At 45.7% G+C, this 24,234-nt stretch overlaps 1 protein-coding gene across 4 annotated transcripts in view; it reads right to left on the bottom strand.

Annotated features, from left to right (window-relative positions):
- The window catches only part of CNDP2 (carnosine dipeptidase 2), a 62,608-nt gene that overhangs the window by 21,609 nt on the left and 16,765 nt on the right, over positions 1-24,234 (bottom strand). The window contains exons 2-3 of one of the 4 annotated variants that reach the window (XM_077810503.1): positions 9,359-9,387; positions 8,354-8,467 (exon numbers count right to left, since the gene is read on the bottom strand). The exons of 1 other annotated variant lie outside the window; for it this stretch is intronic. Coding sequence is in view for 1 of the 3 variants with exons in the window: in XM_077810501.1 (XP_077666627.1) it covers positions 8,354-8,454 (101 nt within the window). In the remaining 2 variants the exon portion in view is untranslated. Of the gene's footprint in view, positions 1-3,922; positions 4,049-8,353; positions 8,468-9,358; positions 9,388-24,234 lie in introns of those variants that run through there. 2 more of the 4 variants (XM_077810501.1, XM_077810502.1) reach the window with 2 other exon arrangements.

Below are 24,234 nucleotides of genomic sequence, written 5' to 3'. Positions count from 1 at the left end.
AACCCACCCAATAAATACCTCTTCTGTACAAAGAGTAAACTCTGGTGCAGTATTAAGAGGATCTGACCCAAAAAATGAAAACCATTTCAGATAAGAGACTTAACCAGGAATTTCTAGCTTCCCCCCCCTGCAATAAAAATAAGCTTTACAAATACTTTGTGGGATTGCATTTATTTCCAAATATTTAGATGCCAAAGTGTGCCAGCATCAGATGCTGTCTCTAGGACAAAAAACTGAGTACACAGTGAGCATCTCCATGGTAGAAATTGGCATTTTCTGCTTGTGCAAAAAAAGTAACCAGCAAGAAAAACTTGTACTGGCGTGTCACAGTCACTATGCTAATTACCCTAGCAAAAAACTCTTTGGCAGGCCCTTTTCAGCAGAAGTTTTGTGGAGTCTCTTCAGCCTTTTTCCCCCCTTCACACACAGAGCTGAACGTTTATGGAACTGTTGATAGCATTCTGTTCAGCAATGAGAGAGGATGACAGCACTGCACTTAAGTCAGATAACTGATTTATCCTCCTTGAGGTTGAAAGCACCGGCACCCTTAAACTGAAGTTAAGTAGAGCCCTGCAAATCTGCAGATATCTATTCATGGACCATGTTTGTGGGTCAGATGCAGATACAAAATTTGTATCTGCACAGGACTCTACAGTTAAGCCATCTAAGGGCATGGCTACACTTGCAGATGTAGAGCACTTTGAGTTAAACCAGCCTTCGGAGAGCGCAGTAGGGAAAGCGCTGCAGTCTGTCCACACTGACACCTTCAAGCACACTGGCATGGCCACATTTGTGGCACTTGCAGCAGCACTGGGAGCGATGCACTATGGGCAGCTATCCCATCATGCAAGTGACTGCACCGTGCTTGTCAAATGTGGGGGAGGGGGGGTGGAATGTGACAGGGAGTGTGTTGTGTGTATGTGGGGGGAGAGTGGGTTTTTGGGGAGCTGAGAGCATGTCTGCATGCTGTCTTGTAAGTTCAGACAGCAGCAGACCCCCCAGCCGCCCCTCTCTCTCTCTCACACACTAATGGCTTGCTTTCTCTTGGAACAGATAAGCAGCCGGCTGTCAGAAACAGAGCTTTCAAAGGGCATATCTGCGTTCCTTCAGTGTTTCAAAAACAAGGACGAGAGTGGCCACTTGACTTAAGGGGATTATGGGACATTTCCAGAGGCTGATCAGAGCACAGTAATGCAACACCTCGTTCACACTGGCACCGCAGTGCTCCCGCGGTGGAGCAGCAAATGTTATGCCACTTGCCAAAGTGGAGTACCAGCAGCGCTGTAGCCGCAGAGTCAGAGCGCTCTACGTGCCTTGCCAGTGTGGACGGGTAGTGAGCTAATGCACCTGGGGCTCCTTTATTGTGCTGTAACTCGTAACTGTAGCCAAGCCCTAAGTTTGAAAAAAAAAAAAACCTGCTTCATAACTGCATATTGTGGAACATTCTTTCCTCACTAGAATGGGAACACACAGAGGCATGGAACGCCAGAAAGACATTTACATATTCAAACCCTAATGCCTTTCATCTGAGCATCACTCACAGCGGTGTCTTCACTGCGGTGAGTCGACAGCTGCCGCTCCCCCATTGACTCGGCCTGCGCCTCTCGCAGTGGTGGAGTACAGGAGAGCACTCGGGGGGGGGTTGATTTATCACGTCTAGTCTAGACACGATAAATCGACCCCCGCTGGATCGATCGCTGCCTGCCAATTTGGCAGGTAGTATAGAAATACCCTGTAATGTCTTTCACCTGAGCACTCATTAATATAGTTAAACAGTTAACACTTAAGACACTGTGATAAGATGTGAAACTTAACTAAAGTCACTCAGTTTTGAGGGGGAATCTGGGATTTTCAGTACCTATGATTGAATTTGGTCAGGGCCCAGACTCTTCCAAAAAAATGCTCAAGTTCTCTAGTGACCACATATTTTCCATCTCATTCAGCGTTCTTGCCCAAATAGCCAGAAACTGATTCAGCCTGGACCAGAGGAAGGAATGCCATCGACACATAACTCTTGTTCAAATCAGGATCAAATCAATTTAGCCCATCAAATTTCCCAGAAAAGCCAACAGCCATCATCTCCAGGTGTAGTCAGTGAGCCTACTATGTGTAATCCACTATTATAATCCAGGGAGGTTGTGGAATATCCATCATTGGAGATTAAGATCAGGTTGGACAAACACCTGTCAGGATCGGTCTAGATAATACTTAATCCTGCCATGAGTGCAGGGGACTGGACTAGATGACCTCTCAAGGTCCTATGATTATTCACTTGTGATTTTTCCCCTTTAAAGGGGAATTAAATGCAGAAAGTGATGTCAGTGTTCCATGGTTGAACTTTAAAAATTCTACAAGACCTACACAATAATAAACATGGTGAGCTGTGGTTCCCATAGCAACACCAGTGGGTAAGTGGTAATGTCTAGGATACAAAGATACTATGTGTTCTGTTCGGCAGAATTATGGTCTACAGGGGAATCATGTTTGAGTCAGCTGGTAAAAATGTAGATCTCTACCCCCCCTCACCCCAGAATTGGTTTTAAGCCACACTTAAAAGTAGTACTTGATCATGCTAGCCTTGTGGGTCAGTACTGAAAGACCCATGTCTATATTCTGGAAGGAGCTTAAGACTCCTGCGCCCCAGATTCCAAAAGGGATTGGCTAGTCATACCAAAGAAGACATGGCTAGAATATTAGAGTTATTGATAAGTATTACAAAGGAACCAGCTAAATACTATGAAGTACTGTCACTAATTTCTCAGATTTCTTTTTGCATGACCACTGAGATTACACGATTGCATAAGTTATGCTTTTCATAAGAGGAAGTGTGGCTTGACTGTAAAGTAGGAAAATGTGTTCTCAGCCCACAGGATGGAGCCCCAGATGATAGCACTGTTTTTGGGGGCCTATTTAATAGCACCTGCTCTAGGTTAGCTGGAAGCATTAGACCTATTGACAGCCAAAGTCATTATATTGTCTGCTATTTTTTGCCACCACCTCTTTCGTTTAGATGGGGAAAACTGCCCTTTGATCTACAAATAATGCACTGCAGAGAGGACATCCTATTGACCAGCTTCCTGAAATGAAAGGCAGGACAGGGTGAGTTTCTTGCAGCTACAGACGCAGACATGGTGCATCATATGGTGACCAGTTTCCACGGTCAGTCAGTGCAAGCCACAGGCTAGAGAACTGGGCATGAGGGCCAAGGCTAGATAGTGGGTCAGGACATTGAGTTCCCCAGGTTTCCTTCACCAGACCGTTTAACCACTGGCAGGGTCTGGGTATTTAAGACGCAGCGGTTGGAGGAGACAACACCCCCCGCGCAGTACGAAGTGGCAGACACGTCATGTCCCAGTGTGGCCCGTATCCCCACCCACGTCGAGAGCCCCCGTCTGCGGGCGCGGATTGCGGCTGGGAGGACGGGTTAAACGGCCCGATCCCTGCTCTCCGAACAAGGGACGCGGACTTGGGGAAGGGCAAAGAACGTGCTTACGGCCCATGCATCTCAGAGAGGGATGCCGTCAGAGTCATGCGCAGCATGGCAGGGGGAATCCCCACCAAACACACACATCCCCACCCTACTCACCACCAAGCGGAGCGGGGCAGGTCTCCATCTGCGAGGCCGCAGGCCGCCACGCACCAGCGACCGGCAGCCGCGGGACAGAATCAGCGCCGCGGCCATGAGTGACACGGCTTCCCCGTCAGCTGCTGCAGCAGCTTACTCCCAGCAGCACCAGGGGGGATTTGTCTGCCCCCTCCCCGCCATCTGGCCGCCCGGAGAATCATGGGGAAACAGAGCCTGAGCAAACTTTGCCAGACCGGGTGCAAAGTGACCACCAAAGCCTTGAGCTAGGGCGAACCCCGCAACTAACAGGCGGAGACAGGGAGCCCCATTCCACCCTGGCGGGGGGCTGCCACTTACCCGGAGCGACCTCACCACGTGGCACCAGGCTATCTCAGCAGAACGAGAGCCTTTCCGAACCTTGCGGCCAGCTGCAGTTTAAATCCCCCCGTGAGCCCGCCCCTTTGGAACGCCGCGAGCCCCAATCAGCGCAGGGGAGAAGCAAGAAGAACCAGGAACACGTCAGAAAGGAAGGGGGCGTGGTTACCTCCCGGGTGGGGCAGGGCAACGGGATTCGCAGAGAGCGGCAGGTTCGGGGGAAAGGAGGGAGCTGGACGGGGGCTGCGGCTCTCTAGTGACTCCTCTGGTGGCTCCTTCCAGCGGAAGCCACAGCCAGGGACCCGGGGAGAGGATCCTGGAGAAGGGGGGGACGAGAATGTAAATTAATGAGGAAAGGGTTCAGCTTGTCCCCTGCTGAGCACAATCTTCCCTGGAGTCTTCCGCTGCTATTGGACAGGGCCCCGGAATTCTCAACCCCAAGTGATCACAAATCACAAATCAGTTAAAAAACAACAACCAAACCCCATGAGATTAGTTTAGAAACCATAGGGATTTTTTTTTAAATGACACCTTTGGGGCTCTTTTTATTTGACTCTGGTTGTTTAGTCTTTAGGATGCACTCTGTTCCTGAGGGCAAGAAAATTAGTGTTCGTTTTTAATGAAAGGTGAAATTCTTATGTAATTGCATTATTCCAGCAGTTGGAGCTTTAGGAAAAACATCAAATATTGTCTTGCATAATGACAGGTTTCAAGTAGCAGCCGTGTTAGTCTGTATCCGCAAAAAGAAAAGGAGTTCTTGTGGCACCTTAGAGACTAACAACTTTATTTGAGCATAAGCTTTTGTGTGCTACGGCTCACTGCATCAGATGCATGCCGTGGAAAATACAGTGGGGAGATTTTATATACACAGAGAACATGAAACAATGGTTGTTACCATACACACTGTAAAGAGAGTGATCAGGTAAGGTGAGCTATTACCAGCAGGAGAGAAAAGAGAGAGAGAGAGAAAAAAAACCTTTTGTAGTGATAACCAAGGTGGGCCATTTCCATCAGGTGACAAGAGCATGTGAGGAATGGCGGGGGGGGGGGGGAATAAACATGGGGAAATAGTTTTACTTTGTGTCATGACCCATTCACTCTCAGTCTTTATTCAAGCCTAATGTAATGGTGTCCAGTTTGCAAATAAATTCCAATTCAGCAGTCTCTTGTTGGAGTCTGTTTTTGAAGTTTTTCTGTTGAAGAATTGCCACTTTTAGGTCTGTAATCGAGTGACCAGAGAGACTGAAGTGTTCTCCGACTTGTTTTTGAATGTTAGAATTCCTGATGTCTGATTTGTGTCCATTTATTCCTTTACGTAGAGACTGTCCAATTTGGCCAATGTACATGGCAGAAGGGCATTGCTGGCACATGATGGCGTATATCACATTGATAGATGTGCAGGTGAACGAGCCTCTGATAGTGTGGCTGACGTGATTAGGCCCCATGATGGTGTCCCCTGAATAGATATGTGGGCACAGTTGGCAACGGGCTTTGTTGCAAGGATAGGTTCCTGGGTTAGTGTTTTTGTAGTGTGGTGTGTGGTTGCTGGTGAGTATTTGCTTTAGGTTGGGGGCTGTCTGTAAGCAAGGACTGGCCTGTCTCCCAAGATCTGTGAGAGTGATGGGTCGTCCTTCAGGATAGGTTGTAGATCCTTGATGATGCGCTGGAGAGGTTTTAGTTGGGGGCTGAAGGTGATGGCTAGTGGCGTTCTGTTATTTTCTTTGTTGGGCCTGTCCTGTAGTAGGTAACTTCTGGATACTCTTCTGGCTCTGTCAATCTGTTTCTTCACTTCAGCAGGTGGGTATTGTAGTTGTAAGAACTCTTGATAGAGATCTTTAGGTGTTTGTTTCTGTCTGAGGAGAGACTGCTGAATTGGAATTAATTTGCAAACTGGACACCATTACGTTAGGCTTGAATAAAGACTGGGAGTGGATGTGTCATCACACAAAGTAAAACTATTTCCCTATGTTTATTCCCCACCCCCCGGCCGTTCCTCACACATTCTTGTCAACGGCTGGAAATGGCCCACCTTGATTATCACTACAAAAGGTTTTTTTTCTCTTTCTTTTCTCTCCTGCTGGTAATGGCTCACCTTACCTGATCACTTTCTTTACAGTGTGTACGGTAACCCCTATTGTTTCATGTTCTCTGTGTATATAAAATCTCCCCACTGTATTTTCCACTGCATGCATCTGATGAAGTGAGCTGTAGCTCACGAAAGCTTATGCTCAAATAAATTTGTTAGTCTCTAAGGTGCCACAAGTACTCCTTTTCTTTTTATCAAATACTGTGAGATTTGCAGTAAAGTTGTAACGTTGGTTACCCTGGATAGCTAAACAGTCTGTTCTAAAGATGGTGCCTATTACTGGGCAGCTCTGTCAGCACTGCATTTTCTGCATTGAGTATGAATTAGTACGGGGTTCCAAATCCATCATCTGCTTTATTAAAAACAATAAATACGTTGCCTTTAAATAGTGTTTCATCCACAGATCTCAGGGCACTATATAAAGATGATGAGGCATAATCATCCCTAATTTAGAGATAGATTAACTGACCTAGAAAGAGGTTAGGTGACTTGTTCAAGGTCACACAGCAAATCAGTGGCACAGACAGAAAGAAAACTCGAGTCTTCTGACTCTTAGCCCAGTGTCATATCCATACTGTTGAGTGTGTGTAAGTGAGAAAGAAAGATATCACACTGAGCTTTGTGGGTGTCGGTCTGTGAGAGGAAGTGAAAGATCCCATGTCAGCCTGTGGGTTTGTGAAATAAGTCCTGGTGGAAGGTGCTGGCTTGGCAGCCATGGAGACTCAAGTTCTCATTTTATCAGTAAATAGGTACAGCATGGGTGGCAGTGCTGAAAAATTCCCCAGGGTGCCTTTAACTGTATCTCAACCTGACCTGGAGGGTCTGTTTCTCGGGGTCTTCATAACCATTCAGTCTTTGGCCTCTGTCAAAATTATCAACAAATGCCTCAGTCCTGCAAATTGTTCCATGCAGGTGGACCCTTTGTTCATGCAGAGATCCACTGAAGTCAGTGGGGCTCTGCACAGGTGCAGGACTCTGTGTGGAACAACTTGCAGGACTCAAGGGCAAACGTACACATTAGTGACATTAGTGGGAGTGATTTCTGTGGCTGAGAACACCTGCTCTCAGGGAAATGGACTTACTTCACTTATTAAGCCACCTAAAAGTCATCAGATCAGTATTGGGTTTACAATGGCGCCATGTCCACACTCAGAGGAGCTCCGGTGCCTGGACCTTGCCCCATAGCTCTGCTCTGAGGCCCCATCCCCACTTGGCCTCCTCCCTCCAAGGCTCTGCTAACCGCTTGCTCCTCTCCTCCCCGCACTGCTCGCTCCTCTTTGCCCCTCCCACCTGCCCGCTGCTCCCTCCTCTCTGCCCCCTCACCCTCACCCACGTGCAGGCCACTGCCTCCTGTGAGTGGTGGGCGGGGCCTCAGGGGAAGAGGCTGAGCGGGGCAGAGCCACAGGGCAGAGCAAGGGGTGGAGTGGGGCCACGATCCAGGAAGTGGCAGGGAAGAGGCGGGGCAGAACAGGGGCAGGAAGAGGCAGGGAGGGGGCAGAGCCTTGGGAGTAGGGGTGGAGTGTGGGTGGAGCCTGGGGTGGAGTCGGTGGGCAGCACCCCTGGCACATTAGAAACTTGGAGCATATGATGCAATGTATAGCAAATGCAATAAGATGTGTAAACATAGTAAAGCTTGGGGATGGGAGTGATAGCTCAGTGGTTTGAGCTTTGGCCTGCTAAACCCAGGGTTGTGAGTTCAATACTTGAAGGGGCCATTTATGGATATGGGGCAAAAATTGGGGATTGGTCCTGCTTTGAGCAGGGGGTTGGACTAGATGACCTCTTGAGGTTCCTTCCAACCCTGATAGTCTATGAATAAAGAGAGAGAGTTTTTGTGTAACTCCGGTGCTGTCATGTACACTACATTTACTGCCCAACTCCCTGCGTTTAAATCTAATCAGTGAAGCACTGCTGTATGACAGATGAACATATCTGAGTAACAGAGTTTGAAGTCAAACTGAGTTTTTGGGAAGCCGAGTGGAAAGAGGTCTCAGAGGGAATCCCAACAAAGCCCAGCTCTCTGATTAATAAGCCCTGTCTCCCACTGAATGAGATTGATTGTTAAAGTGAAAGGAATATTTTTATCATATATAAATTGATAGACAATTGATTTTTGAATTGGGTTTATTTTGTTTTCTGCACACAATGGCTTCAGTGAATTGGTGACAGTTTAAAAGGCTATCTTGTTTAGGGTGAAATCCTCATCCAAGGAATGCTGTCTTTAACCCTTTACATAGTTCATGCCCTCTCTGCCTATCAAAGAAATTCTTGTGCACCTACATACACAGTATACTTGCTGATAGTTTGATTACAATGACATTGCTTACCTTAAATATATTAATCCCAGGGTAATGACTTGGAAGGTTTAAGGTACTGGTGTCAGCAGGGTCCTTTCTCCTTTCATATCTTCCGGTGAATAGGAAGGCTGCTGAAGTTAAAGTCTGGAGAGTGTACTTGGATCAAGGAACATATATTACTCAAGCCAGCACATCCAGGTAACACAGTATGTGCTTTTGCCTCTCTGTCCTCACAGTGTTTTCCTCTCTCAGCTACTTCCCAAGATAATAGGAAGTGCTCTCAAGCTGTCTGCTTCACACCAAGTTTCCTCAAAGCAATTTAAGGGCACATTGCACATTTACAGTTATATCTGACTGTTGTTTAAGGCTAAGAGGCACTTTAATAGACTCGTAGGCTTATTCACCCCTCCTGTGGGTCTATTACCATTGGGAATACCACAGTACAAGCCTTGTTAAAATTCTGTGCTCTTGTTGTGCCCTATGGCAGCCTGAAATCTACTTAAAATGCTGGTGTGCTCTATTATTGAACACACATAACTGGTTTTATGGGCCTGTTAGCTATCTATCAGATTTATGCAGTTTCAGTCCATTCACTGACCTCTATTTCTATCCCTTTCTGCAAACAGGCACATGGTCACGAGCAGAACCATGTGGATTCTGAGTTATGAAATCTCAAAACCTGTGAGACTTGTTAGTGTTTGTTCCAAACTCTGCACTCAGGCCAGGCTGGTAGATAGGCTCTTGGAATTTCAAACCTTTTGTGCAAACATGGACCATGCCAGGTTCTGACAACCCCTCCTTTCCCAAAGCTCTGAGGAGAGACTGCTGGGTGTATTTGACAGAATGCAAAATTTACTTTTGTTTTCGGGTTTGTTTGAACGAAACCAAAAGTGAAACGCGGCGGGAGTTGGCAGCACCCACTTAAACTGAAACAACCAAATACGGTTGTATCAATCTAATATAATTGAGGCACTACACATTAGAAACATAGGACCAGAGCCTCAGCTAGTATAGCTCCACTGAAGGAAAGGATACTGTAATGTCCCAGGCATCTTACAGGTAAACTATTCTAAAGAAAAATAGTGGCATTTTGAATCTGGCCAACCCCAAGTGTTTAAAAAGTATGAGTTAGGCCTCCCAAAATCATGAGACTGGCTTAAAATCCATCCTCAGCCCTCCTCACAAATGCTGCTCCTGTTCCCAGACACCCTGTCCCATTAGCTGCCAAGCCAGGTTTTTCTGTAGCTATTGCAGCCCTCAGTTTCCTCCCTCCCACTCCCCTCCAGGCGATTAGGTTACAGCTTCTACATTTAAAAATGCACTCAGTCAACCTGCTGCTCCCTCAAGTCCTCCTGCTCTAGAGTCCAGGTGACCTTGCCTCCTCCTGCAAGACCAGGCTCCAATGATCAGCGGCCTCTAGGGGGCACAGCTCTAGGAGACAATGGATTTAGAGGTTTCTCTTCTTAGCACCGCAAGAGAATGCAAGCACAAGACAGAACACACAGGCTCTACTACACACTGCTGGCTGGCTCCTTGTCCCTTTCTTCTTTCCTTTGGCAGATCTCCCTTTGTCTCCCCCTATTAGGGTGACCAGATGTCCCGATTTTATAGGGACAGTCCCGATATTCAGGGCTTTTTCTTATATAGGGCCCTATTACCCCCGCACCCTCTGTCCCAATTTTTCACCCTTGCTGTCTGGTCACCCTATGCCCTATAAACTCTTTTCCGCCTAGACCGGATGTTGTTACAATCCACACTTTCTGCATCCTGCTGTCAGGATGCCACAGCAACACAGTGGGGCTTCAGCTAGCCTGTGGGAGTACAAAATAAACCTGGATTTCTGATGGCCTCTCTCGAGGGCTGTCTGAAGGCTAGAGACAAGGTGACTGCTCTAGTATTAATTTGTGGGTTGCCACAGTGTTAATGTCATTTTGGCATGGTATTTGCCATTGCAGTGCCCTAATGTGGCCCTGGCCTGGTATACACAGGCAGCCTTGCTGGGATCTCAGGCTGGGATCTCAGCTCAGGAACTGCCTTCCCCCTTCTGAGTTGACTGACACACGTGTGTGGTCTGTCAGTAAGTTGTTTCTTCCCCAGGACTTGAGAGAACTGGTCCATGGGTTGCAGAGCCAGAATGTTTTGTAAAACGTCCAACATGGGGCCCAAAGTGGTTGCTTGCCATACTCAAGTTTAAGGCCAGTCTCGGTAGTACTCTACAGTGTAGTGAAGATTCGCACCTGTGTCCATCTCTTCCGCAGTTGTCCCACTGCTCAACTGTCAGAAGTTCCTGCTCCTGTCTGCTCCTCTGGGTTCATAAATCCAGGAAACGGGTCCAGCACAGACAAAAATAGTGGAGTATTTGTAACATGACAGAATCCTGGATGAGAAATGCAGCGGGCAGGCAAGCCAAGAGTCAATGGCCCAAGAAAACGTGATGTGGCTGCAAATTAGTCCCACAGACTTGGGTCACAGCTGCAGCACAGATCTTCACTTTGGAATGACCATGTAGCCCACGGGCCAGAACATTTACCCTCTTGCCCCTTGATCTGAACTATGCTTCTTTTTTCGCCAAGTCAGACACTCTGCCCAGTCTATCCTCAAACAAAGTTCCTAGAAGTGGCTGTGAATCTCAGGAAATGTCATTTTCAAGTTCTCACAGTGTATGTTTTAGAGTGTTGGGAGACTTGATTTCAGTCTTTTATAAATTGTTGATTTGTCAAAGTACTAGAGAAATACTGAAGAGCCTTGGACCACGCCACAGGCTGTCAAAGTTCAAGTGCTTCCACAAATGAAATTTTCAACTTTCCTTCCATGTTCCAGCTCTGCTCTGGTGTTCTACTATGCCTGTTCCAGGCCTAGTGTGGTTCCTTACTCCATCATTTTGTGAAGCTGCCCTCTACCCAGTTTGGGGATCACATCCAGAATAAGCTAGGCTACAAGCAAAACTCCCCTGTGATGTTCACTTTGGGGTAGTGTCATCTTCCCATAGATAGCTTACCACGCCTTTCTTCATGGCAAGGAAATACGGTCTGATTTTAAAATGGGCTGAGAACAGAAGAGCAATGTATTTATATACAGAAACATAGGACTTGCCATATCGGACCAGATTAATGGTTCACTAAGTCATGGCCTTTGTGTCCGCTTTTTCTGTGACTTACGGTTATAAATCAAAAGTAACTTCACTGAAGTCAATGGAGTTATACCAAAACAAGTAAGATCAGAATCAGGCTTCCATCTCCAGAAGAGGCCTACACTTAACGATTCAAAGGAAAATCAACTCTCCTACAATGCAAATATCCCGCTGGGGAGAGAGAATTGAGAAATACAATGGGAGCAGGAACCAGATAAGTGAGACGTCTGGACAACAGAGGAAAACAATGGAGGAAAAGGACAAAACAGAGAAATATAGAGAAAAGTGAAAAAAGATGAAAATATAGAAATAGCGAGAAAATGGATTGAAACTGAAGAGGCAGAAAGCAGAGGAGAAGAAAGGAAGATGATAAAAATCCATCTCATCAGGCACAGTTTCTTGGGAGTCTCAGGAAGGGGGCTGTCTCCAAAGAAAAGCCAATTAAGTTCTCAGACGTGCAGGAACAAGAGACCAGGGCTTCATCACACAAACAAAGGAAAATTTAAGGATTGTATGAAGTCCTGCTTGTGGGAAGAGGGACAAAATCTGGACCATCTCACACAAACTGAGACAGATGACAACCAGATGTCCCAGTCTCGTAGGGCTGAACATCCTGAGCACATTTCTCATCATGTCACACACATCCTTTATAACAGGGATGCAATCAGAAAGCCAAAAAAAGACCATTGAAATCAGCGGAACAACTTCCATTGACATCAGTGGCCACTGGATCAGACCCACAGCAAGTGAAGCTTACACATAATTCTCTTGTATAGTGTTTCTCAACCAGGTCCCAAAAGGCAATCAAAGGTGTCACCAGATATTGGAAAATGTTGTTAGAGTTTAAAGCAAAGAAATTCTCACTCCCCCACTTCCTACACACATTTACCCTTCAAGTTCAAGTATTATCGGTCATCCTCTTGAAACACAAACAAACCAGCTAGATAGTCTTATCATTGTTACCCCGACACTTTTTTTTACTCTTGCTTTTAACATAAATGTAGGGGGGTCTGACAGGTTTCAATCGGTTCACCGAGCCTCTAGGGGGCGTTGGAGAGCTACTGTCCCACGGGCAGGCCTTAGTCACACCTTTCGGGCACTGGGGAATTAGTGGAGAAGGTGTGCTGGCACGGGTCTGCGGCGCGCCCCTCTGGCAGGGGCGCGCCGGCACAAGCCTGCAGTGTTTGGGATTCTGCTACCCAAGGCGGGTTGGCCAGGGTAGGGGAATGCAGGCCCACCCAACTCCTCTGCGTTCCAGCCCAAGGCCCTGACAGTGGCGGGAGGAGAGGTTCCTGCCCTGGGTCAGCGGAGAACCATCCACGCCGCGCTGACCAAATACGTCCACCATACTGTGCAGTTCTGCCCTGGGCTACTTCCTACCCGGTCTCTCCAGCAGGCCTCTCTGGTCCCTCCAGCTCGTCCGGGTATTCAGCTGCTGGCAGCTCCAGCTCCCCCTCTGTGTCGGGCTCATGCTGGCCCGGGCTACAGCCTGGCCCTTCCAGGTCCTCCGGGTACTCAGCGGCTGGCAGTCCTGGTCGCCTCAGTCCTTCCTCCAGGTCAGGTTCCTCCTGGCCCAGGGCCTCCCCTGGGTTGGCAGCAGGGTCTGGAGGGAGCAGCCAGCAGCCTGTGTCTGTCTCCCTCCCTGGTGCTGCCCTCACTGGGCAAAGGGCCCTGCCCTTTGTACTTCCTGTCCCACCCCTCCCCTTCCGGGGATTGGCGTAAGCTTGGTCTGGCCGTGCCCACTCAGGCTGAGAGGGTGGCTCTTTACCCTCTGGTTTGGAGGGAAGCCACCCTGGCTCCCTACAGAGGGTCATGACAATTTGCAGCTTCAAGTAAGGGGTCACCAACCTGAAAAGGTAGAGAAATGTGGCTCCTGTAGAAAGCAATCCTGTTTAAAAATGTGAGGCCTGTACTCAATGCCAGCTCCCAATATCCGGATAGGAAAAGATGTGGAGATGTGTGAAATTGCCTGGAAAACACATCTGCAAAGTGAGCCTAACAAAGTGTTTTGTCTTTGTGACTGACGGTCAGATTCTCCCCTGTGTACATTATTCTTGGATGGGGAGTGGAAACTCAATGAACAGCAGTTTGTGGCGTTTCTTTGCCATTATTTCTTGGGGATCAGAGTTTGCCCCCTGTGGAAGTGGCCGGGGTTCCACCTCCTAGGCTTCTAGATCTTGGGGGATCTGCTTGAAACAAGGGGCATCTGTGTAGTTGTCCTTCATCCATATGGCCCAGGGGTTCCCTCTCTCAACCCTAGGTGCTCCTGGTGCCTTTCTCAGAGCAGCCATAATGGTGTTTCCATACACAAAGACGGAAGCAGTATAAGTTTCTCTATGCTCTGTCTGCAATGACTCAATGTTCTGCACCATGCTACCACTTCATAATCTAGGGAGCCTGTACTACTTAAAGGATGCTTCTGTGGAGTATAGGAAGAAGTGAAAGGAGCACACTGTGAAGGAGGCACTACCTCCTCTTGTGCAGCCCAAACCATATCCCCACGTGCAGGCTCTGCTCCACAGGAGGAACAAGTGGAGCACTTGGGGGCCATTAACAGTGACGGATATTTAACATTATTACTAAAACTGTAAGAAATACAATTGCTGAGTTGGCCACCAATCTCTAAACAAATATAATACGATATTGGATGTATGAAAAACTTTGATATATTATCCTAAATAAAACCAATTAATTGTAAAGCTTAATAAAAAATTGAAAGTAAATAATGGATCGCTGTGCATTTTTCTCCATGTGCAGTCATTCATAATTCACAAGGAAACTGCTAGCACAGCTCCAAGGAAGTACCAAAGTAATTTAGTCATGAGGAACTAATATAGAAAGTAGCGCTGTCTATTAATCGCAGTTAACTCACGCAATTAACTAAAAAAAATTAATCGTGATTAATCACAGTTTTAATTGCACTGCTCAACAATAAAACACCAATTTAAATTTATTAAATATTTTGGATGTTTTTCTACATTTTCAAATATATTGATTTCAGTTACAACACAGAATACAAAGTGTACAGTGCTCACTTTATATTATTATTTTTGATTTCAAATATTTGTACTGTAAAATTGATAAACAAAAGAAATAGAATTTTTCAATTAACCTCATACAAGTACTGTAATGCAATCTCTTTATTGTGAAAGTGCAACTTACAATTGTTACATAACTGCCCTCAAAAACAAAACAATATAAAACTTGAGAGCCTATAAGTCCACTCAGTCCTACTTCTTGTTCAGCCAATCACTAAGACAAAAAAGTTCGTTTACATTTATGGGAAATAATGCTGCCCACTTATTTACAATGTCACCTGAAAGTGAGAACAGGCATTCGCATGACACTTTTGTAGCAGGCATTGCAAGGTATTTTACGTGCCAGATATGCTAAAAACATTCATGCTTCAATGCTTCAACCACCATTCCAGAAGACGTGCTTTCACGCTGATGACGCTCATTTAAAAAAGAATGCGTTAATTATATTTGTGACTGTACTCCTTGGGGGAGAATTGTATGTCTCCTGCTCTCTGTTACCCACATTCTGCCATATCTTTCATGTTATAGCAGTCTCAGATTATTACCCAGTACATGTTGTTCATTTCAAGAACACTTTCACTGCAGATTTGACATAATGCAAAGAAGGTACCAATGTAAGATTTCTAAAGAAATCTACAGCAATCGACCCAAGGTTTAAGAATCTGAAGTGCCAAAATCTGAGAGGGGTGCGGTATGGAGCATGCTTTTAGAAGTCATAAAAGAGCAACACTCCGATGCAGAAACTACAGAACCTGAACCACCACCACCCAAAAAAAAATCAACCTTCTGCTGGTGGCATCTGACTCATATGATGAAAATGAACGTATGTTGGTCCACACTGCTTTCGACTGTTGTCGAGCAGAACCTGTCATCAGCATGACAGAAAGATTGCACTATAGTACTTGTATAAGGTGAATTGAAAAAATACTATTTCTTTTGTTTTTTTACAGTGCAAATATTTGTAATAAAAAATAAATACATAGTGAACACTGTACACTTTGTATTCTGTGTTGTAATTTAAATCAGTATACTTGAAAATGTACAAAACAGCCAAAATATTTAAATAAATGGTATTCTATTATTAACAGTGCAATTAATTGCAATTAATTTTTTTAATTGCTTGACAGCCCTAATTCAAAGTGGTTCATGATCCTGCTCAACCCTAATACCGTGAGAATGTTCCATGTCCCCTATGCATCTGAACTGGGTTTACAGGAGGAAGAATCAAGACCTGTTTGGGATGGGCATGTGCATTTGTAGAGTTACTTAGCCGCACATCATATACTTTGAAAGTATAGAATACCAGCCTACGCAACCCATGAGCCAAATAAAAGATTCATGATCTAAGTTCAGATTCATTCATGTGTAAGCAGAGTCTGGATGAGCTCTCCCCTGACATCTAGTGGTTAGCTGTGGTAAAAGACTTCAGAAGCTGATCTCATTTGCATGGACACACCCGCCCTGCCTAGGTGCTCAGCATGCTGGGACTGATTGCCCAAATGATCACTTGTGACTGGTGTTGGATCCCCAGTCTCCTTGTTATTGGAGCAGGAGTAGTAAAGGATTGCTATCCTTGTTGTGTAAACTGAGGGCAGCAGAACTGTACCTGGCATACCCCAATGGAGGGACTCACCCTCAACTCAACAGCACTCGCTAGGTAGGGGACATGGGTTCCAAAGCCTAATGAGTTGAGAGAGGGTGGGGACAGGTACTTGTATCTGGAGGTGCGGGCTGTGTTTAAGGGTACTAGACACCATTTGACCTTTCCCGTATCCATGATATAATAAAAGAGCTGATGGGCGATCACTTGTTATGAGTATGCTCATTTTCCTTGTGAGTTATGGTCCTCAGGTGGCTAATAAGGCCAATCCTTGAACCACAAGTTCTATTACAATGACAACAGATGTTTTCAGGCTCAGCATTGAGCGTTGACCATGACTGGAGACCAGTCTCTCCTTCCTCCTATGCGGCTTGTCCTTTTTGGCTTGTCAGTGAGCAAGTTCAAAATGCAGGGGACTATCATGTAGGACTTCACTCAATTTTAAGCGATCCTGGACAAGTGTCTCCCATGTATCAATGTCAATATTACACTTTTTTTAGGTTGTCCTTCAGCAAGTCCTTACAACACTTCTGTTGTCCTCCCATGTTACGGTACCCTTCTTTCAGCTGAGAGAACAGGACCTGTTTTGGGAGGCGATGGTCTGGCATCCAGACAACATGACCAGTCCAGTGGAATTGCTGACGGATGATCATTGCCTCGATACTGGGGATCTTTGCCTCTTCCAGAACACTAATATTGGTGCACCTGTCTTCCCATTTGATCTTCAGAATCTTACGAAAGCAGCGTTGATGGTGCCTCTCAAGGATTTTCAAGTGATGACTATAGGTTGTTCAAGTTTCAGACCCATACAACAATGTTGGGAGAATAAAGGCTTGATAAACAAGAAGCTTGGTGTCTGTTCGAATGTCGTGATCTTCAAAGACCCTGTGCCGTAAATGAGAAAAAGCTACGCTGGCACAGCTCAGGTGATGTTGAATTTCTGCATCAACATCTGCCTTGGATGAAAGATGACTTCCAAGGTAGAGGAAATGATCGACATTCTCCAGTGCCACTCCATTGATTTTGATAGATGGGGCATGTAATACCTCATTCGGAGAGGGCTGATAGAGCACTTTAGTCTTTTTGATGTTGAGTGAGCCCAAGACATGTGTAAGCATTGGCAAACACATTCAAGATAGTTTGAAGATCTTTCTTGGAGTGGGCAAAGACTGCATTGTCATCAGCATACTGAAGTTCCACAATAGATGTTGTGGAGATCTTACTCTTGGCTTTTAGCCTGCTAAGCCTGAACAGCTTTCCATCAATTCTGTAAGTGATTTCAACGCCAGTTGTAAACTTCCCAGCAATTAGGTAAAGAATGATGGCAATAAAAACCGAAAACATGGTTGGAGCGATAATGCAGCCCTGTTTGACTCCTGTTTGTACTTTGAAAAGTACAAAATAAAATAAAAGCCATGTACAGTGGTCGGTTTTTCTCCCGACACTTTTCTTGCAGCTGCCGTGCTGTGAAGATCATATCCACAGTTCTACGACATGGTCGGAAACCACTCTGTGACTCCGGTAAAATTTCTTCTGACAGGGGCAGAAGGCGGGTTGCAAGGATCCGCACCAGAACTTTGCTTGCAATGGCTCAGAGGGAGATACCACAATAATTTGCACAATCCACTTTATCCCCTTTCTTGAAGAGGATGACAATCAAGGCATCCCTCATTTCACTGGGTATCTCCTCCTTTATCCAGATTTTAAAGATAAGCATGTAAAGATGCCGAATTAGCTCTGGTCCACCATTTTTAAAGATTTCAGCGGGGATCCCATCTAGACCTACTGCCCTATTGTTCTTCATCTGGATGGTGGTATTGTGTACCTCATACAAATTGGGAGGGCTCTGAGCACATCTCTAAATGGTCGTTGAGGGATTTGCTCAAGGACTTCATCTACAACCATAGAATTACGGTTAAGGAGATCTTCAGAATGTTCTTACCAGTGAGAATTGATGGCTTCGTTGTCCTTCAGAAGTGTGGTTCCGTCCTTAGAGCGAAGAGGATTCATACCATGACAAACTGGCCCCAAACCAGCCTTGGTGGCACTAAAGAAACCACATATATTGCGGATGTCCGTGAGATGGTGGAGTTCTTGCGCTTTCTCAGTCCACCATTTGTTCTTAAGTTCTCTGATTTTACGTTGTACTTCTGACCTCGCCTTGGCACAGGCTTCTTTTTTTATATTACAATTTATGTCGTTCTGCAAAGCACAAAATGCCATTCTCTTCTCATTCATGAGTTGCTCAATTTCAGCATCATTCTCATCAAACCAGTCCTGATGTTTTCTGGTTTGGTAGCCTATGGGTTCCTCACAGGCATTGATGATTACTGCTTTCAACTGGCTCCAAAGTTCCTCAATTTCTTCAGGAAACTCTGATAGGAGCTTTTCTTCTAAGACTTCTTGGAAGTGGTCATGCTTAATAGGGTCCTTCAAATCTAGCACCTTCAGCTTGTGCCTGATCTGCTTCTTTTACAGCCTCCATTTTGGAGCGATCTTAATTTTCATTGTGGATCAATGATCAGTCCAACAGTCATCACCACTTGTCATTGCTCTTGTGAGAAGTATGTCACTACGATCTTGGGAATGAACTATGACGTAGTCTAGGAGATGCCACTGCTTTGACCATGGGTGTCTCTAAAATGTTCTGAACTTTTCCTTTTGTCAGAAAAGGGTTTTTGTAATAATAAGTTCATGTTCAGCACACTTGGTCAGGAGCAGAATTCCATTTGAATTGCTTTTGCCAACTCCTTCTTTCCCTATTGTGTCTTTCCACAGGTCTGAGTCTCGTCCAACACGTGCATTGAAATCCCCCAGAAGGATGATCTTGTCTTCTGTAGGGGTCTCTGATAAAATGGTTTCAAACTGAGAATAAAAATCTTTCTTTACATTCTCATTGGCATCTAGTGTTGATGCATAGGCGCTCACAATAGTTGCCTGTTGATTTTTGGTGAGCCTCAATCGGAGTGTCATAAACTGCTCATTGATGCCAACTGGTACCACAGAGAGGCACCTGATGAGCTTGTTTTTTATAGCAAGCCCACTCCATGCAATCAGGGTTCATCTATAGATTTTTTCTTCCAGAAGTAGGTGTATCCTACTTTCTCCTCCCTCACCTGTCCTTCATCAGCTCTTCTAGTTTCAGACAAAGCAGCAATATCGATGTTAAACTGACTCAATTCAAGAGCAATAATGGCTGTACATCACTCTGGTCGTTTGCTGTTTGAATTGTCCATCAGGGTACTGTGACAAAGTTCCTCCTCTGCCTTGGTGGGTCCTGCGCTTATTGGCGGATTTGTTCACCTCAGAGGTTCATGGCAGCCCTCAGTTTGGCCACTTTCGTGGCTCAAATCTGCCATTCACTCAATTAGCCTCATCACTGGCCAGCATGGGGACAGGAAGAAGAACAATCCCCGCAGTCTCTGCTGATCCATCTGGTGGATTGGGGAAGAGGCCAGAGACCTTCCCCACTGGTGAAACCCACAGTCCAATTCAACTCCTCCAGTATCAAGTAGGGAGTTGGGGGAATGGAGGGATGGGGAAAACCCGGGCCCACCCTCTACTCCGGGTTCCAGCCCAGGGCCCTGTGGAATGCAGCTGTCTACAGTGGCTCCTGTAACAGCTGCATGACAGCTACAATTCCCTAGGCTACTTCCCCATGGCCTCCTCCCAACACCTTCTTTATTCTCACCACAGAACCTTCCTCCTGATGTCTGATAATGCTTGTACTTCTCAGTCTTCCAGTAGTACACCTTCTCACTGTCAGCCCCTTACTCCCAGCTCCTCGCACGCATGCCACAAACTGAAGTGAACTCCTTTTTAAACCCAGGTGCCCTGATTAGCCTGCCTGTCTTAATTGATTCTGGCAGCGTCTTGATTGGCTGCTTATGTTCTAATCAGCCTGTCTGCCTTAATTGTTTCCAGAAAGTTCCTGATTATTCTGGAACCTTCCCTGTTACCTTACCCAGGGAAAATGGACCTACTTAACCTGGGGCTAATATATCTACCTTCTATCACTCTCCTGTAGCCATCTGGCCTGACCCTGTCACAGAACGTACATTCCAAGTTCCAAAGTTGAAAACTTTCTTACATTTTTGACCCCAGAGGTGGTGATCCTGCTGGATGTGGCTATCCAGACAGGAAAAACAGAGGCAAGACTATTTTTAGGGTACCTTTTCTAACCCCCTCCCCATGTGGGGTGAGCAGAGTGGATCCTAAAAAGGACCACTCAGTAGTGGGTGCAGCTGCCCAGATGCTCGATCCTTGAGTAAGACAACTGTATCACACACCCACCACCTGTGAGTTGGTCTGTGACTACGAAATTCCAGATTTCACTATCCTGTTCCTGTCACCACTTGTCGATTGCCACCGGACTTTTGACTTGTGCAAATGTCATTTTCCCAAAATCTAGAAGATGCTTGTGCAGGACTTTGTTTAAAGAGGGGAGACTGGTGCACAACAGTCACCACACTATCCTCGACAGATAGAGGACTTGAAACCAATGGCATGGACACCATGACGATTGGAAATCCTCTATTTGCTGCAGCCTTCATCCACCTTCACAGCTGTTGTAATATTACACAACAGTTTTATCTCCGTTGTGCAGTTATCCTTCGTCTGCTCTGCTGTTAGGGACTTCTTGGATCACACTTTGTCTGGAACCTCGCCCTTGACCATTCTGCCATGGGTGACCCTAAGGGAGTACACGATTCCAGGCAACATTGCTCTCGGGGTCATTGAGACACACAAGCCTCTCCACCACTACAAGGTGATGATCCATGGAGAGGAATAAAACAGCTAATTTAGACTCAATTGAGAGTCTTGTTACACTTTGCAGAGCTGAAATCACTGATACCTAGGTCTAAGTATTAGACCTACTTTGGGACAGTGTCTCTATTGCAAGAGACTGCCCAGTGTGCACCAGCAGTGAGGCTCTCCCACTAACAGCTGAAATAACTGATAGCTGTGTTAAGTGCGGTGGGTGGGGGGGAGCTGAAGATAGCTTGGTGAGCAGGCAGCTGGTGGAGAGGGGTGGCAAGTGGCTAGCAGGGCGGCTGGCGGAGAGACGTGGCCAGCAGCCAGCAGAAAAGCTGATGGAGAGGACCAGAGCAGAGCCCTGCAGAGGTGTGGCGATTGGCTGTTGGGGCGACGAGCGAGTGCCCAAGCAGTGCTGTGCATAAGGTGCCTCCTTACCCCCCCTGCCTTCCACACATGGTGGAAGGTGAACTCTGCAGATGAACCTCTGAACTCTGGGGCTGCACTGGCCAAGGACAGCAACTGTGAGTAGGGTACAGAGAAGGGACGGGCACGTTAAAGGGACTTTTGGGTTGCTGGATTTAAGATGCTGAAGGGAAAAGGACACTGCCCAACTTACTTGGGGGTGGGTCTTTTGCTCATGGTTTGTGTTCATGAGCCCTTCTTGCAGTGTTTTCCCAAATTAATGCTGAGTTAATTCCCTCTTTTTATTAAAAGTTTTTGCTTCACTCAGACTCTGTGCTTGCAAGAGGGGAAGTATTGCCTCTTAGAGGCACCCAGGGGGTGGTGTTTAATTGTTCCAGGTCACTGTGTGGGGGCTCGAGCCGGTTTTGTGTTGTATTGGTGAAAAGGAACCCCTACATACTGAACCCGGCCCTTGTTGCTGCTGCCTTCACCTGGTAGAAGAGTTACACATGTGAATGCGAAGGGGCTGAGCAGCTTGTTTCCAAAAGGTGTATTTCCAGTTTACAAAACCTCAAGTATGTAGTACCAAAAATATCCACATGGTGGTCTCTTATGCCTGCAATGAAGATGCCTTTTTCCATATGCAAAACTTAATATTTGTTTTTCATTTCTCTCCTAGTAACAGAAAACATTCAAAATTCTGGAAACACTTGTGCCAGATTCTTTAAATTTAAAACACAATAACATAACAAAATGCAAGCTTCAGACCTTGTCCACCTTACAAAAGTTGCATTTGTGTAATGAAATGGATTTCAAATCAGTCTAGTTACATAGGTGAAAACCTGTAATGTAAATGCAGTTAAACTGGTCAGCACATATGTAACTAGACTAGTTTAAAATTGAGTTCAACATTGTAACTTTTCTAAAATAGTCCAAGCCTTTAGAATCTTCCCCTTATGTGGGGGACATATGTCATAGTGACATACTGTAGGAAAAGAAAGATTACTTCTCCTTCCCTTTTGCTGTACTATGTAACTAAATGCTTGATCCTGCCCTGAAATACCCACAGGACTATCGTGAAAACATGGAAGAATCTGTGTGTGTTTGAGGGACTTTGGATTCATGGAATCTGTAAAGAAATACAGGAGATGAAAAGCAATGGAGAATCAGACCTGTATTTTTTATTCTGTAATGATGTAGTATGAATGATGGTCTTTGTGTGTTCAATAACCCTTGCACAATTTTAAACAAGTTACTAATATAGGTTAGGCCAGTGGTTCTCAAACTTTTTTTTTTTCACGGCCCAGTGTCTCAGCGGATCACTTAATGATCTTTCCAAATGTTGTTTGTCCCATTAGCTAACTATTGAAAAGTGCTTTGGATAAAAGCGCTATATATAAAAAAAATAATAAACATTTTTTGTTCTACAAATAAAAGCACACAACTCATATTTTAATATCAGTAGTCTTACCTTTCTAATGCAATGGATGTGCCCTCTCTCCCCCGCCGCGGCAGCCCCCGAGCTAGGGCTGGGAAGGAGAGCTGTCTCTCCCCAGCAGCCACAGCCCTGGAGCTAGGGAAAGATGCCTCTTTCTCTGGCCGCCGCAGCCCTGTACATCCCAAATTCCCCCCATCCCCTCTTCTCACTGCACTGCCCCCTCCCACCTACCCCCCATTCCCCCCCAAGGCCACCACCTCACCTTGCGTCTTCTCCTGGGTCCAGGCACCTAATTAGTGGAGCCACGCCTGTGCGGCTCCACTAATTAGGTGGGTGGCCCTTCATTCTCTTGTGTGCAGCCACCCAGGCGTGCACCTTTGAGGGAACTGTCCGCAGACCAGCTGACTGAAGCTTGTGGACCACGGATTGCACTTTGAGAACCTCTGGGTTAGACAGTTAAAAATGTTTATTCAATTGTTTCAGAACCCCATGTGGGAGAACACAAAGAGCCAGGTTCAGCACGTAGCCTTATCTATAGTTATGTGTTACTTTAACCAATCACCCTCTCCAAAGTGAGGGTTTACACCTCCCTTAATCTGTGACTCTTCAGCCCCAAGACTGACAACAGCAGGGAGGTTATCAATGGAAGGGGGACCCCATGGTGTACCACCGGAACAACACAGTGCTCTTTTTATAATAACTACTTTAGCTAGCCAAGCCCACAACGATACACACACTGCAATCTGGTAAAGGAGAGAGAGAGAGAGAGAGAGAGAGAGACCAACACAGAACACAGAGTATTTGCATTATTCAAACCATGCCTTGTGGAAAAACCCAAAACATTACTCATCATCCTCACCAGTGTCATCATCCTGGAGTCACACAGGCCGGGATACACCTTTTATGATGTGTTAGGCGGATGCTCACTGGTGTTCATACGTATTTATGAAGATTTTTACCCCTTTTCCTTATTTGAACTTCCACACCCTACTACTTCTGGGGTGCCCTGTTTTCCACTGGCTAACTTGTTAGTTTCCCTTATGCTCATTAGCATTTACATCACCTTATCACCACAGTAAAAGGCAGTAACCTTAAGGAAGTCTCTCACATTTCACCCTGGCTACCAACCGTCATCTTGGGGTGTCTACTAATCTTTCCTACACATTATTATCCAAACTCAGTAGTTATTTTCAAAACATCAGCATATCGCAAACATAGACAGAAGCTCAGCACATTTATTATTAACTTACTTATGCTCACATATCTTTATACTATAGCTAATTTAGCCTAAATCCTAAAGCCTATTTTGGCAAAGCTAAATATTTTACAAGCCTGAGTCCTGTAGGTCCTGTGTTACAGCATTAATTAATACTTATATTTCACCACTATATCCTAAATATACCTTATATCTTGTGTCCTTGGCTACAAGTACTAGTGTAAAATGGCTGTACCACCACAGCTGAATTTGACCCAAAGAACAGAATTTTTTTATGCAAAATGTTGGAAGCAGTTGTAGCAGTTTATTCTGAGATGTTCATAAATGAT

This window comes from Eretmochelys imbricata, chromosome 2 (genome assembly GCF_965152235.1).
Source record: "Eretmochelys imbricata isolate rEreImb1 chromosome 2, rEreImb1.hap1, whole genome shotgun sequence".
In the NCBI taxonomy this organism is placed as follows: domain Eukaryota; kingdom Metazoa; phylum Chordata; order Testudines; family Cheloniidae; genus Eretmochelys; species Eretmochelys imbricata.
Note: the sequence above shows the minus strand (reverse complement) of the source record. Positions and strands in the feature narration are given on the sequence as shown.